At 46.1% G+C, this 14,419-nt stretch overlaps 1 protein-coding gene across 10 annotated transcripts in view; it reads right to left on the reverse strand.

The window, feature by feature from the left end:
* Nucleotides 1–14,419, reverse strand: part of ST3GAL3 (ST3 beta-galactoside alpha-2,3-sialyltransferase 3) — a 402,838-nt gene that overhangs the window by 105,117 nt on the left and 283,302 nt on the right. For all 10 annotated transcript variants that reach the window (XM_074961912.1, XM_074961917.1, XM_074961911.1 and 7 more), the window contains 2 exons: nt 10,243–10,306; nt 181–276 (listed from right to left, as the gene is read on the reverse strand). In XM_074961912.1, coding sequence (XP_074818013.1) covers nt 181–276; nt 10,243–10,306 — 160 coding nt within the window. The remainder of the gene's footprint in view (nt 1–180; nt 277–10,242; nt 10,307–14,419) is intronic.

The raw sequence follows: 14,419 nt of genomic DNA on the forward strand, positions 1-14,419 counted from the left end.
TTTAGAATTTGGACAATCTGTACATTCTTGGTTTATTTTACACCTCATTGTAAGTGCCCCTACCAATGGCGATTGTTCCTGGTCAATGTGTGAACAATGGAGGTTGAACCGCTCTACAGTCTATTTGAGCTATACTGAAAATGAATAAAAAATATCCAAAATAGGATACAGAGGACTCACCTGACGACAACATCATAGTCATCAATTTTCAACCCCAGTGACTTATTTGCAAGAACTCCACCGTTCCCCACAATGATACATCGCCGGCAGCTGAGACTGAGGAGGAAACGCAGGGAAAGGTTGCTTGTAACAACATGTTAAAATTCACTATCACACAGCTGCTTAGAGTCAAGTTCCGTGCAGCCTGCATCTCTCCAGACATTACAGGAAACCTCTGGCAACGTTCAGAACGAAGGGAAGGGCGGAGCTGCCCATGGTGCCGAGGTGGCCCGCACAAACGGCCTGGTATTTCACACCACAGGCAGCATGGGGAGATGGGCTACCAGGACCGGCAACCTCCTCTCATCCTTTCCTCACTCTGCTTGGGGCAAACGAAACCCATTCATTATTTAAACAATTACCCAACCCCCATTTCATAATGAAATAAATGCATAAATAATAAAACGTCCCTTCTCTCCGTTATATAGACTACACTAGATGTAAATAGTTCGGTCTGTATTCTAGAAATGAATAGCTGTTTGACAGACAGTATCTGATAATGCAGAGGATGGGGACATTAAATGGCAGCCTCTCTTCTCACATAGTTATGATGCAGCACTTGATTCAGATTCAGAAGACCTAAATTCAATTCCTGGCTCTGACACCGGTTTGCTGGCTGACCCTGGGAAAGTCACTTGCCTCCCTTTGCCTCAGTTTCCTAATCTGTAAAATGAGGACAATGATACTGACCACTCCCTTATGAAGCACTTTAAGATCTACAAATGAAATGCACTATGTAAGAGCTGGGGGTTGTTCTATTATCCTGCAGGAATACAAGCCACTAAAATGTTCAGACAAAAATCACCCATCACACATATGGAAGAAATGACAGTACTGCATGAAAAGTAACCACTTATCAAAGACTAATAAGAACCAAACACATATTTAAGAGACCTGCACATTCTTTCATAACCTGTGTAATGTACTTCAGAAAAAATTAAGGGCCAGACACTGGCTGGACCTTCCCCTTTGGGTTCCCACAGAAGGGGCCACCCACACTCACAGCAGGGAACACTGGGCCTTTCAGCCTAGTGCTGGTCTCCCTAGAAAGGGTTGGGCCCAGTGCAGCTGTCAATGAGGGGAGTGTACACCGGACCTTCCGAAGCGGGAGGGCAGCGGCTCAAGTGTGCTCTCTCCAGAGCCTCCAGAGGAATTCTGGGACAACCTGCCAAAATGCTTCCATGGGCTCTCTCTCCTGGGTGTCCTCACCACACCCTCTCCCCAACACGAGATGTGCCTTAAAAGCTATAGCACATGGCTGAGATTTAAAAAATATACATCAGTCCAAAGAGAAGACCCAGCGCCACGGCTGTAACAGGGGAAGGAGGATTAGGTTAGCCAACTTTTGAAACGACTCCTTTGATATCACCAAGAGTTCACTTCGCTGTAACCACTCCTAACACAACTGTGCAGAAAACCCAGCCCCTGCCAAACTTAGCTGCTGTTCATGAAGACTGGGCCTGAAGCGAACATCCTGGCCTGGGTTAAAGAACTGAGGATTGACCTGCTGACAGGCCTGTCAGGGGCAGACTCGCACAGAGCTAACAGATACAGTGCCCCAGGAATATTCAGGAACCACTTCCAAGCACAGTTAAAAAGATATTAGAGAACTACAGGAACTGAGCCTTTCAGCACAACCAAACCGCATATTAATTAAAGCCAGAAATCCCGCTATTCCAGCTGTGAAAGCTTCTGGCAGGGTCAGTCTCTTTGAACATCTCTAAGCAGCTAATATGGGGCTGGAACACGGACAGAAAGCCCAATTTAGGGCCACCTTTTCCTTTGAAATAGCCCTAAAAGGAATCAGCCAGCCAGCAAGAGCTAAGACATGGACTAGTGGGGGATGGCAGATTTTAAGGTAATTAGGCTTTTTTAAAATTAAAACCACCCTTTCGGGGTTTTTTTGTTCTGGTTTGGTTTGGAGCCATCAGGAATCATCAGGCTGTAAGACACTCAGCATGTGAGGTATAAGCTATCTTCATTACCTACTGCGGGCTTTCCCACTTCCCTCACGCTGTTTGCATCTAGTCTTCGAATAGGGACATAGGACTGGAGGGGACCTCCTGGGTCATCGAGTCCAGTCCCCTGCTAGATCAGGCAACCCTGTCATATCATCCCTTCCCATTCATAAACTTATCTAGATCCATCTTAAAACTGGTTAGGTTGCTTGCCCGCCCCCACTACTCCGATTGGGAGGCTGCTTTAGATAACCCCTGCCCCAAATAGCATGTTATGTCTTTGATACAGCACCAAACGCAATGGGTCCTGGCGGGTACTGAGGTGGCTCCCAGAGGCCCCAATAACAGTGTGAGTATGGGGATCTGGCATACCACGAATGGGAAGAAGTGGGGATCAAGGCACTGAAACTGGAGTGGGAAAAGATCTTAAAAGGGATTTAAAGACTGGCATTGCTGGGAAAGTAAAAGTGATGGGTGGTGATACATCACAAGATAAAAGCTGTAGGCCATGGTAGAGCTGTGCAGAGCGTTGATGGGAGGACCAGAATTTTAAACTGGACATGCTAACCAAGAGACAGCAAGATGGAGATGTGACAAGGGAAATGATATGGTTGGATTAATTGGCGATTAAGATAATTTTGGCCACTGTATTTTGGAGTGACTGGAGAATGCAATATAGATGTCATAGAGGACACAGAGGATGTGATAGTTACACCAGTCAAGGCAGAAGATTACCCAGGGTATGAACAAGAGTCTTAGACAATGGGAGAGAAAGGAAAGGATATATTTTCTAAATGACGTGGAGAAAGCAGTGGCAGGACTTGTGGTGATAGCCAGCACATGAGGCAAGGAGGAGAGGAAGTAGTCAGTGTTGATCCCTGTAGTAAGAAGAGAGCCGGAGACATAAGCCCTTGCATTAGAGGCCTGGTATGAGGCAGGATCTGCTTAAAGAATTTGGCAAGAAAAGGGCTGATATTGCAGAAAATACACATTCCTAAGAAGTGCTAGTTACAGAGTACTTACACAAACACACCCCGATAATAAGTGGTACCAGAACATTCCAATATCAAGGATGGTACAAAAACATTCCCCAAGGATAACAGGAACACACTAACCCCTCCTAAAAAATAAGGTCAGGAGGACAGTACGGAGAGAGATGTTTTAATCAAACCAGCATGTACAAGGTAATGGGTGATAACTAGCCAAGTAAGGGGGCAGTAACTAACTATGTCAGAGGGGTAGTACTAACTAGTTTGTATCGGGGTATAAAAATGTATCTCAAAGGAAGTATCTTTGTCTGGCCTAGGGAGAAATGGAAAGTCTTGCCATTCACTAAGCTGGCCCATTGTTAGGGGCATACATGTATTAGTGGTCTGGTAAAGTCTGCAGAATACTAGTACAGTGCTTCATTGACAATAAACCTAGCTGGGTGCCTTCATCCCTTAACAAATCTTGTGGTCATTGGGCAGTTCACCCGAGGTCTGCCGTGCCAGCTGTCTGCACAGGGCTGGAGCGGTACACAAAAGAAACACACACATGCAGCCAAACATCTATCAACATCTAACCACACTGATGACCCCAACCACATTGAGCAGATGTTTTCAGAGAACTATCCACAATGATTCCAAGATCTCTTTTTTGAGTGGTAACAGCTAATTTAGACCCCATCATTTTGTATGTATAGTTGGGATTATGTTTTCCAATGTGCATTACTTTGCATTTATCAACACTGAATTTCATCAGCCATTTTGATGCTTAGCCACCCAGTTGTGTGAGATCCCTTTGTAACTCTTCGCCATCTGCTTTGGACTTAAATTTCATGAGTAATTTAGTATCTGCAAACTTTGCCACCTCCTTGTTTACCCCTTTTTCCAGATCATTTATGAATATGTTGAACAGCACTGGCCCCAGAACAGACCCCTGGGGGACACCACTATTTACTTCTTTTCAATGTGAAAACTGATCGCTGATTCCTAACATTTGTTTCTTATCTTTTAACCAATTACTGATCCATGAGAGGACCTTCCCTTTTATCCCATGATGGCTTACTTTGCTTAACAGCCTTGGGTGAGGGACCTTGTCAAAGGCTTTCTGAAAGTCCAAGTACACTATATCCATTGTTTCACTCTTATCCACGTTTGTTGATCTCCTCAAAGAATTCTGAGGCATGATTTCCCCTTACAAAGCCATGTTGGCTCTTCCCCAACATATGGTGTTCATCCATGTGTCTGACAATTTTGTTCTTTGCTACAGTTTCAACCAATGTGCCTAGTACTGAAGCCAGGCTCACCGGCCTGCAATTGCCAGGGTCACCTCTAGAGACTTTTTTTTTTGGCATTACATTAGCTAGCTGCCCGTCATGTGAGACAGGAGCTGATTTAAGCAATAGGTTACATACCAGTTGGTTCTGTAAGTTCATATTTGGGTTCCTTCAGACATCTTGGGTGATGCCATCTGGTCGGGGTGACGTCTGACTTTTTAACTTATTAATTAGTTTCAAAACCTCCTCCACTGACACCTCAATCTGGGGCAGTTCCTCAGATTTGTGACCTAAGAACAGCGGTTCTCAAACGGTGGGTCAGGACCCCAAAGCGGGCTGTGATCCAATTTTAATGGGGTTGCCAGGGCCAGCATTAGACTTGCTAGGCCCCAGGGCAGAAGCTGAAGCCCAAGCTCCACCCCCAACCAGGGCAGTGGGGCTCGGGCTGCGGCCCCCTCTCCCCCCAACCAGGGCAGCGGGGCTCGGGCTGCGGCCCCCTCTCCCCCCAACCAGGGCAGCGGGGCTCGGGCTGCGGCCCCCTCTCCCCCCAACCAGGGCAGCGGGGCTTGGGCTCTGCCCTTAGCAGCCCTCCTCCCGGGGTCATGTGCTAACTTTGCTGTCAGCAGGGAGTCACGGTGCAATGAAGTTTGAGAAACACTGCCTAAGAAGAATGGCTCAGGTTTTGGAATCTCCCTCACGTGCTCTACAATGAAGACCGATGCAAAGAATTCATTTAGCTTTTCGCAATGGCCTTATCGCCCTTGAGAACCTAGATTGTCCAGTGGCCCCACTGGCTGTGCGGCAGGCTTCCTGCATGCAATATTATATTTGTTTAAAAAATTGCTGTTAGTTTCTGTGTCTTTTGCTAGTTGCTCTTCGAATTCTTTTGGGACCGGCCTGATTCTACTTTTGCATTTGACTTGCCAGGATTTATGTTCCCTTCTGTTTGCCTCAGTAGGATATGGCTGCCAATTTTTAAAAGATGCCTTTTCGATCACGATCAAGTCACCTCTTAACCTTCTCTTGGATAAACGAAGGACATTAAGCTCCTCAAGTGTCTCACTCTCAGGCAGATTTTCCATACCTTGAATCATTCGTATAGCTCTTTTCTGAACTCATTCCATTTCTCAACATCTTTTTTGAAGTGCTGAAACCAGTCACAGTCTCACTGGTGCCACGTGAGGGGTAATGCCACCTGTCTACTACTCAATATCCTCCTGCTTAGGCATCCCAGAATCACATTTGTTCTTTTAGCTACACCATCACACCGGGAGCTCATGTTCAACTGGTTATCTACCATCAACCCCAAGTCCTTTTCAGTGTCACTGACTTTCAGGAGACCATCTCTCATCTTATCAGTGTGACCCATGTTCTTTGCTCTTAGATATCTCATCTTCCATTTGGCTCTGTTAAAATGCATGTTGCTCAAATGAGTCCCGTTTACAAGCAATCCGGAGCAGTCTTTATAACTGACCTGTCCACATCATTATTTACCACTCCACCAATTTGTGTGTTATCTGCAAGTTTTACCAGCATTGATTTTCTATTTTCTTCCATATCACTGATGAAAATGTTGAACAACATTGGGCCGAGAACAGATCCCTGCCGGAACACACTATAAACACACCCACTAGATAATGATTTCCCGTTTATAATTAATTTTTGAAATCTCTCATTTAATTAGCTTTTAATCCATATAACATGGGCTACATTGATCTTGTATAGTGACACTTTTTTTAGAGCAGGATGTCATTTGGACTAAGTCAAATGCCTTACAGACGTCTAACGACACAACAGATTTATCTTTATCAATCAATCAAACTTGTAATCTCATAAAAAATACCAAATTTACTTGACCAGATTCATTTTCCATAAAACCCATGTTAATCTGCACTCGTTAAGATACCATCTTTTTACTGATTCTATTCCATATTAACCTTTCCATGATTTTGCCCAGGACTGATGTCAAGCTCATCAGTCTATAATAATTCATGTCATCTCATTTTCCCTTTTAAAATAATGGTGCAACAATAGCTTCTCCAGCTCTCTAGAACTTCCCTTGATGACTTGCTTTCCTTTGATCCCATTCAGTCACATTGTTCAAGAAACAGGTGAGGAACATGAGTTGCTATTATATTACCCTAACTGCTTACAAGAGTCTTTTCTCTTCTCTGTTAAATTAAGGCTAATTTCCTTGACAACACATCTAAAGTAGAATCAGAGTCTGCAGGTGGATTTTAGAGAACTCTGAAATATTGGCTCTTAAACCAGAAGTTTTGGTCTCAGGGAAAAACTTCCTAAACAAGGGCGCACTTCCTTCTAATGAACGCAGGCAGAGACATGACATAACACGCACAACATTCTCAACAAACTGCTATGGTTAGGACTCAAAATCATAGGCCATAGATGCTGCTCAGGTTAAAGGGCCACAGCATGTCACCTCGAGACACCCAATTACTGTGACATAAGTCTGCCTGCAAAGCTTCTGACCTGCAAAAGAGCATCAGTCTTGTGGCACATGTGCACTTCACCGTCTTTAGTGTGTCAGTTCAGCTCAAACTGAGCTGGAATTACAAACTTCACCCCCAACACCTTTGGAAATATCGCTTCCCCAAAGGAGCAGTGCAAGCCGTGCACTACCCGAGAGAATTTCCAAGTGGGTGAGATCAGTTTGGGGAGGATCAGAGCAACTGTATGAGCCCCACGTGTGAGCCAAAACCCCCCTCTTAAGAGCCAGGTAATTTTCTAAACACATGATTTTTAAAAAGGCGGCTGTATCTCAAGAGCCCCTTTCTCAAATAACCCCAAATTTGGACCACTAAGCCTGCCCACCCCACACTCCCATGAGGCACAGGAAATTTCAGCATAATCTGAGTCAGCAGATTTTAGACCCAGATGTGCATTTTAGAGCACCTAGAATAGCCATATTTTAAACAGTAAGCAATTCCCCACCTTAACTACAGCAGAGCTACTGCTCTGGAAGCAAGGGAGCAGAGGGGAATGGGGACACAGCTGGCAGCTGCAGAGATGTCAGGAATGCTGATTAGTTTGGTGGTCATGGAAAGTCTGATTGGAAGCTCAGAAGGGGTCATGAGACAAAAAATGAATTGGTGAGAAAGCAAGAGCTTTATTAGTGTGAGATCAAAGCAGGAGAATGTTCAGTAAAGAACAGGGCTAACATTTTTCAAAAGCTCCTAAGTCACCTAAGAGCTTCTGAAAAAATTTACCCCAGGTCCAGAAATTGACACTTAGTGAGGGAGTTAATCAAAGGACAAGTCACACCTGACCAACCTGATTGCCTTCTATGATGAGATAACTGGCTCTGTGTATATGGGGAAAGCGGTGGATGTGATATATCTTGACTTTAGCAAAGCTTTTGATATGGTCTCCCACAGTATTCTTGCCAGCAAGTTAAAAAAGTATGGATTGGCTGAATGGACTATAAGGTGGTGTGACAAAGCTCTGTCCTTGCCTCCGTGGGTCCCGTGTTTCCTGGCGGATTTCGCTAGCCTCAGAGGCTCACTGTGACCCTCCACGTAACCCTTCTCTCTCTAGAGACAAGGGTCACAGTCTACTGAGTCATTTTCATCATAAGCCAGCGAGGGAGGTGAGGAGAAGTTATCCTTCCTTGCACAGTCTCTGTTGTCTCCCGGTCTCAGTGATTAATCAGGGGGCAAAGGTGGGGGGGAGGGGGAGCCCGGGCCCACCCTCTACTCCGGGCTCCAGCCCAAGGACCCTAATAGTATCAGCTATGGTAGCTGACCTTTTAGAAACATGACATGTACAATTCCCTGGGCTACTTCCCCCACAACAGCCCTCACTTCCTCAAGCTCCACTTCACCCTTACCTCAGGGCCTCCTTCCTTGTGCCTGATATGGTGTGAACTACTCAGTCTCTCCAACAGCACAACTTCCTCCCACAGCTCCTCACATGCACCCCCACCTGACTGACTGGGAGGCTTTTAACTAGTTTCAGCCAGCCCCTGATTGGCTTCAGGTGTCCCAATCAACCTAGCCTTCTCCTTGCCTTCTGGAAAATTCTTAATTGGCCCCAGGTGTCTTAGTTGACCTGGAGCAGCTGCCATTTCACTTATCCTGGTAGCAGGGATTTGTTTAGCCTGGAGCTAATATATCTATCTCCCACTACTTTTCTATAGCCATCTGGCCTTGCCTCGTCACAGTGGATAGAAAGTGGGCTAGATTGTCGGGCTCAACAGCTCGATGTCTAGTTGGCAGCTGGTATCAAGCAGAGTGCCCCAGGGGTCTGTCCTGGGGCTGGTTTTGTTCAACATCTGCATTAATGATCTGGATGATGGGATGGATTGCACCCTCAGCAAGTTCGCAGATGACACTGAGATGTGGGGGAGACGTAGATACACTGGAGGGTAGGGATACCGTCCGGGGTGACTAGACAAATTAGAGGATTGGGCCAAAAGAAATCTGATGAGGTTCAACAAGGACAAGTGCAGAGTCCTGCACTTAGGACGGAAGAATCCCACGCACTGCTACAGACTAGGGACCAACTGGCTAAGCGGCAGTTCTGCAGAAAAGGACCTGGGGATTACAGTGGATGAGAAGCTGGATATGAGTGCGCCCTTGTTGCCAAGAAGGCTAACGGCATATTGGGCTGAATAAGTAGGAGCATTGCCAGCAGATCGAGGGAAGTGATTATTCCCCTCTATTTGGCACTGGTGAGACCACATTTGGAGTACTGCATCCAGTTTGGGCCTTCCACTACAGAAAGGATGTGGACAAATTGGAGAGAGTCCAGCAGAGGGCAACAAAAATTATTAGGGGGCTGGGGCACATGACTTACGAGGAGAGGCTGAGGGAACTGGGTTTATTTAGTCTGCAGAAGAGAAGAGTGAGGGGGGATTTGATAGCAGCCTTCAACTACCTGAAGGGGGGTTCCAAAGAGGATGGAGCTCGGCTGTTCTCAGTGGTGGCAGATGACAGAACAAGGAGCAGTGTTCTCAAGTTGCAGTGGGGGAGGTCTAGGTTGGATATTAGGAAAAACTATTTCACTGGGAGGGTGGTGAAGCACTGGATGGGGTTACCTTGGGAGATGGTGGAATTTCCATCCTAAGAGGTTTTTAAGGCCCAGCTTGACAAAGCCTTGTCTGGGATGATTTAGTTGGGGTTGGTCCTGCTTTGAGCAGGGGGTTGGACTAGATGACCTCCTGAGGTCTCTTCCAACCCTAATCTTCTATGATTCAAGGCTGAAGGTCAAACGAGGGAAGGGTCAGAATGCAGAGGGTAAAAGATCAGACAGCTGATCATAAACATGCCAAGGATTTTCCAGAATGAGCTCTATGATAGGACCAGAAAGTCTGAAGGAGCGTGTTCTGAATACACAAATATGCATTATATCAGCTCAAACCTCCAAGTCCCAAGGCAAGTTCCTACATCCATCTTGTCACCATCTCAACCACTGCAGTCACACCACCAGCTTTCAGAGTGAGATATTAATGAACTGTTCTTGTCAGAACAAGCTGCACCCCTTCTCTTTTGTTCGAATACCTTTGCGTGATTTGGTTGTGTTGCCAGTCCACTGCTGGAGGAGGGGGTAGCTATGCAATGGTGCACGCTACTTTTGTGCTTTTAGAAGTAAACAATTAGGAAGCAGTCAAAATGTAAACGTACTTTTGTATGTTTGAGCTAACAAAGCTTCCAGAATTCACTGGAACGAGAACTCTATTCGCAGCTCCTGACCTATGTCCAAAGCACAGACACTTGGGAGACTGTGTAGGAAATGTGATGAAGTGTCACTATTTGCTCCTTCTGCTTCAGAAGGGTCTCGCCTTACCTGTCAAGGGCTGGAGTGAGGCGATACTCTTTGGTTGCTGACAAGATGGCTTTGATAAGATTATCTGGGGAGAAAGGAAAGAAGGCATTAGAAGGGTCAGACCATTCCAAACAAGTTTTCACCTTTAATGAAGTTTATGTGCAAGGTGGAGTAAGTCAGGGAGTCTACGAGTGCAATTTACACTCCGAGGAGCTGACGGCAAGTGTCAGTTAGGAGTAGCGGTAACCCACTGAAATTTACATGTTCCTATATCTTCCTAGTAGGTGCTCTAAGTCTAGATCCTCAGGGTGTGAGATACTTGAACTCAAGGGGATCTTGTGCCACATTCAGAGGTGAGGTGTAAGTTACATGTCATTGATAAGGGGATACGAGTGTGAATAAGCAAGTCTAACACAGTCTAAATTGGTGTCTCATCCATGTTGAAGGAGCCAGAAGAAAGTGCAAGTTACACCAATTTAGAATTCACACCACAAACTGTAGAAGCAGAGTTATTCTCCTCCCCCCATAAAGGCATTGTAATGTTAAAAAAGATTCACTGAAGTGAAATCTGTTTAACGACCACTCACACACTAACATAAATGAGTGCCTAATAGAGATCGTCTACTACAGGGGGATCGGAATTTGGCACATTTAGGGGAGCATTAAAATGAGAATTTGCCTAGTAAAGGAAACCTGTTATGTATTATTTGAAGTACAGCAGAGTGCAGAGTATCAGAACCACATCACGCTAGATGCTGTATATACATATAAGTGCCAGTCCCTGCCCCAAAGAGTTTACAATCTAACGTAAGAAAAGCCGCAACGAGGTGGTGTGACTAACACGTGGAGGTAACCGAGACAAAGGCCATGTGCTCCATTAGCAGGATGGGGGTTGTTCTGAACAAGAGATATCAGCAATGGTGGTCGTCCCTGCCAGCCACCTACCTCACTGGTAGAACCTGAGATTTACCATCGGAGGAGGCTTTGAAACCATGCTGGGTTTTTTTTACTACAAAAGATGGATATTTTACCACCAAAACAGCCCCTTTTATTCCATTTTGCTTCCTTTGAAGGATTCCTGCTGCCCTGATCACAGCAGCTGCCTTCCGACTTCCTCTCCAGCCATTGGTCTCCTGCCCGCCTTCCTGTGACAGTGCCAGACTGCTTGTGACCACAGAAGGCCCCATGCCACAGGCCACTACTTCTCATGGCTCAGACTTTGACATTTGCTGGAAAGCATGCATTATGAGGGTTCCAATTCCCAAGCTGTCTCCCAGAAAGGCATAAAAGGGCAGTCTTTCATGAGCTGCAGAGTCCACTTCCAACTTTTCAGACAGCAAAACCACCCAGCTAATCATCAAATGGATGATGAATTCAGCTGAGTTTTATTCTGTCACCTTTCTAGCCAACATCCAGTGGTGCCTGGCATGTTCCAGTCAAACCCATACTATATTGTACAGCGTACTGGTTACATCGGACTACAGCACTGATCATGAAATCCCCCATTTTTCTCATCCCACCACTTAAATTAGCAGCCTCTCCTGCAGGGCAGGATAAAGGTGCACTGGGAGAGCTGCTTGGGAGTAAAGGGTCAGGTAGTGAAACTCAGTGTAATGATACAAGGATGGATGGAAAAACAACAAAAAATGATTCTCGTCATCTATTACAGAGCACCAAGACTGGCCATGGGGGAGAGCTTTGCTGAACAACAATCACAACCCAACATTCAGACTCAAGAACTTCCTAAACTGCAAGGCAGACAATTTTGTAACCCAGAAAAGTAATGCCACCCAGAGGAATAGCCTCTCTGGAAGGAAGTGTTGGATAATGTAAGACTAAGGCTGCGGCTGTTCTAGTGAACTGAATCAGTGAGACTGTACCAGTGTAGCCACACACAGTGTGTTCCCACTAGCTATGCCAATTTGCATTCTGAACCATTGCAGTTTTGCCCCATGTCCATATTAGTGCTGCTCTCCACATCTTCAGCTGTAATGCCTTTGGGTACCTAACCCTGGATCCCAGAAAAAAGTGTTACCGTCTCGTAACTGTTGTTCTTTGAGATGTGTTGCGTACGTCCATTACACTGTGAGTGTCCTGTGCACTGTGCCAGAGAGTTTTCCCTCGTGGTTTTCGCAGTCCTGCCCATAGGCAAGGTCCTTGTGCTCTGAAGCGAAGGTATAAAGGTTGGAGCCTTCCCACCCTCTTTCCATTCTTTCACACTGGAAGCCGATGGCAGAGTCCAACGTGTTGGGGAAGGAGAGCGGGTCTTCTAATGGACTTATGCAACACATCTCGGAGAACCAGTTTTTCTTTTTTGAGTGCTTATATACGTCCATTACACTATAGGGGACCCGCAAGTTGTTATTCCAGGCAGTGGGGCTCAGAGTCTCATGGAAGAGGGACCAGACGGCCGCTTTCCCTACATTTGCATCTTCCTTCGATGCTGCAGACAGTGCATAATGTCTGGTCAATGTAGGGATGGAAGACCATGTTGCCACCCTGCAGACATCCACAATCAGGACGTGAGCCACAAACGCTGCCGAGTCTGAACTTGGTTAAGTGTGCTGTGAGCTTGTCAAGAGGGTCAGGGTTAGGATGTCAAGAATCGTTAAGTTGTGACTCGTTGACCTCCCGTATGCTTTGTGTAAGGAACAAACCGCTGGGAAGAAACTCCAAAGGGCTTTGTCCTATCCAAGTGAAGAGCCAGAGCTCGATGCATGACTAGGGTGTGGAGCCTTCACTTATCCTTGGGCTTACGTGGCTTTGGGAAGAACACTGGCAGGTAGATAGACTGATTCAGGTGGAAATCAGATACCACCTTCAACAGAAACTTGAGTGTGGCCTAAGCTGAACCTTGTCCTTGTAGAAAACCGTGTACTATGGATCAGTGACCAGGGCATTCAGTTCTCCCACCTTCCTGGATCATTTGAAAAAATGGCTCCTGGTGGAGGTGATGGCCATGAGGAAAGCGATCTTCACTGACAGGTATGGCAGGGAGCATGAGGCTATAGGCTTGAAAGGAGGGTCCATCAAAGCAGACAAAACTAAATTGAGATCTCAAGAAGGAGCTGAGTCCCTGACAGGCAGAAGCTATCTACTGAGACCTTTCAGGAAACTGGTCGTGATAGGGAGAGTGAAAACAGTCTTACCATGTATGTGAGGGTGGGCTGCTGAGATGGCTGCCAGATGCACCTTAATGGAGCTGATGGTTAGACTTGACACCTTAAGATGCAAGAGATAGTCCAGAACTCTTTAAATCTTTGTCTGAGCTAGGGACCCTTTATGGGAAGCTGCCCAGATGGAGAACACTTCCGCTACTTGGATAAGTAGCTCTTGTGGGTGGTTTTAGGCCATTAAGAAGAACTTTCTGGATTGCTACTGAGCAATGTGCCTCCTCTGCATTGAATCACTGATGCATCATGCGGCGAGACCAGCACTTGGGGATTCAGGTGCAGCCCCTGGCCAAGACCCTGGGTATGAGGTCTACAGTTAACAGTAACGGCCAGGGTTGCTGAGCTAGCAGAGGTCTGAATACCACATCTGCCTCAGCCCGGCTGGGCTACAAGGATCATTCTGCCATGATCTTTCTTGAACTTGAGAATGACCCTAAGAATCAGAGATACTAGCATGTAAGCATACAGCAGATCTCTGTCCCGTGGAATCAAGATAGCCTCTGCTATTGATCTAGGGCTTTGACCCACCCTGGAACAGAACCAAGGACACTTACTGTTCCGCCAAGTCACAAATAGATTCACTGACAGAAACCCCCCCCTTTACCGAACATCCAAGACAGAATATCTATGTTGAGACCGTGCACGGTGTGACAGGGTCAGGCCAGATGGCTACAGGAGAGTGATAGAAGGCAGATATATTAGCCCCAGGTTAAGTAGGTCCCTTTTCCCTGAGTAAGGTAACAGGGAAGGTTCCAGAACAATCAGGAACTTTCTGGAAACAATTAAGGCAGACAGGCTGATTAGAACACCTGCAGCCAATCAAGAAGCTGCTAGAATCAATTAAGGCAGGCTACTCAGGGCACCTGGGTTTAAAAAGGAGCTCAATTCAGTTTGTGGTGCATGCAAGGAGCTCGGAGCAAGAAGCTGAGAGTGAGAAGGCATACTATTGGAAGACCGAGAAGTAAAAGCATTATCAGATATCAGGAGGGAGGTTCTGTGGTGAAAATAAAGAAGGTGTTGGGAGG

Source organism: Natator depressus, chromosome 8, assembly GCF_965152275.1.
Source record: "Natator depressus isolate rNatDep1 chromosome 8, rNatDep2.hap1, whole genome shotgun sequence".
Taxonomy (NCBI): domain Eukaryota; kingdom Metazoa; phylum Chordata; order Testudines; family Cheloniidae; genus Natator; species Natator depressus.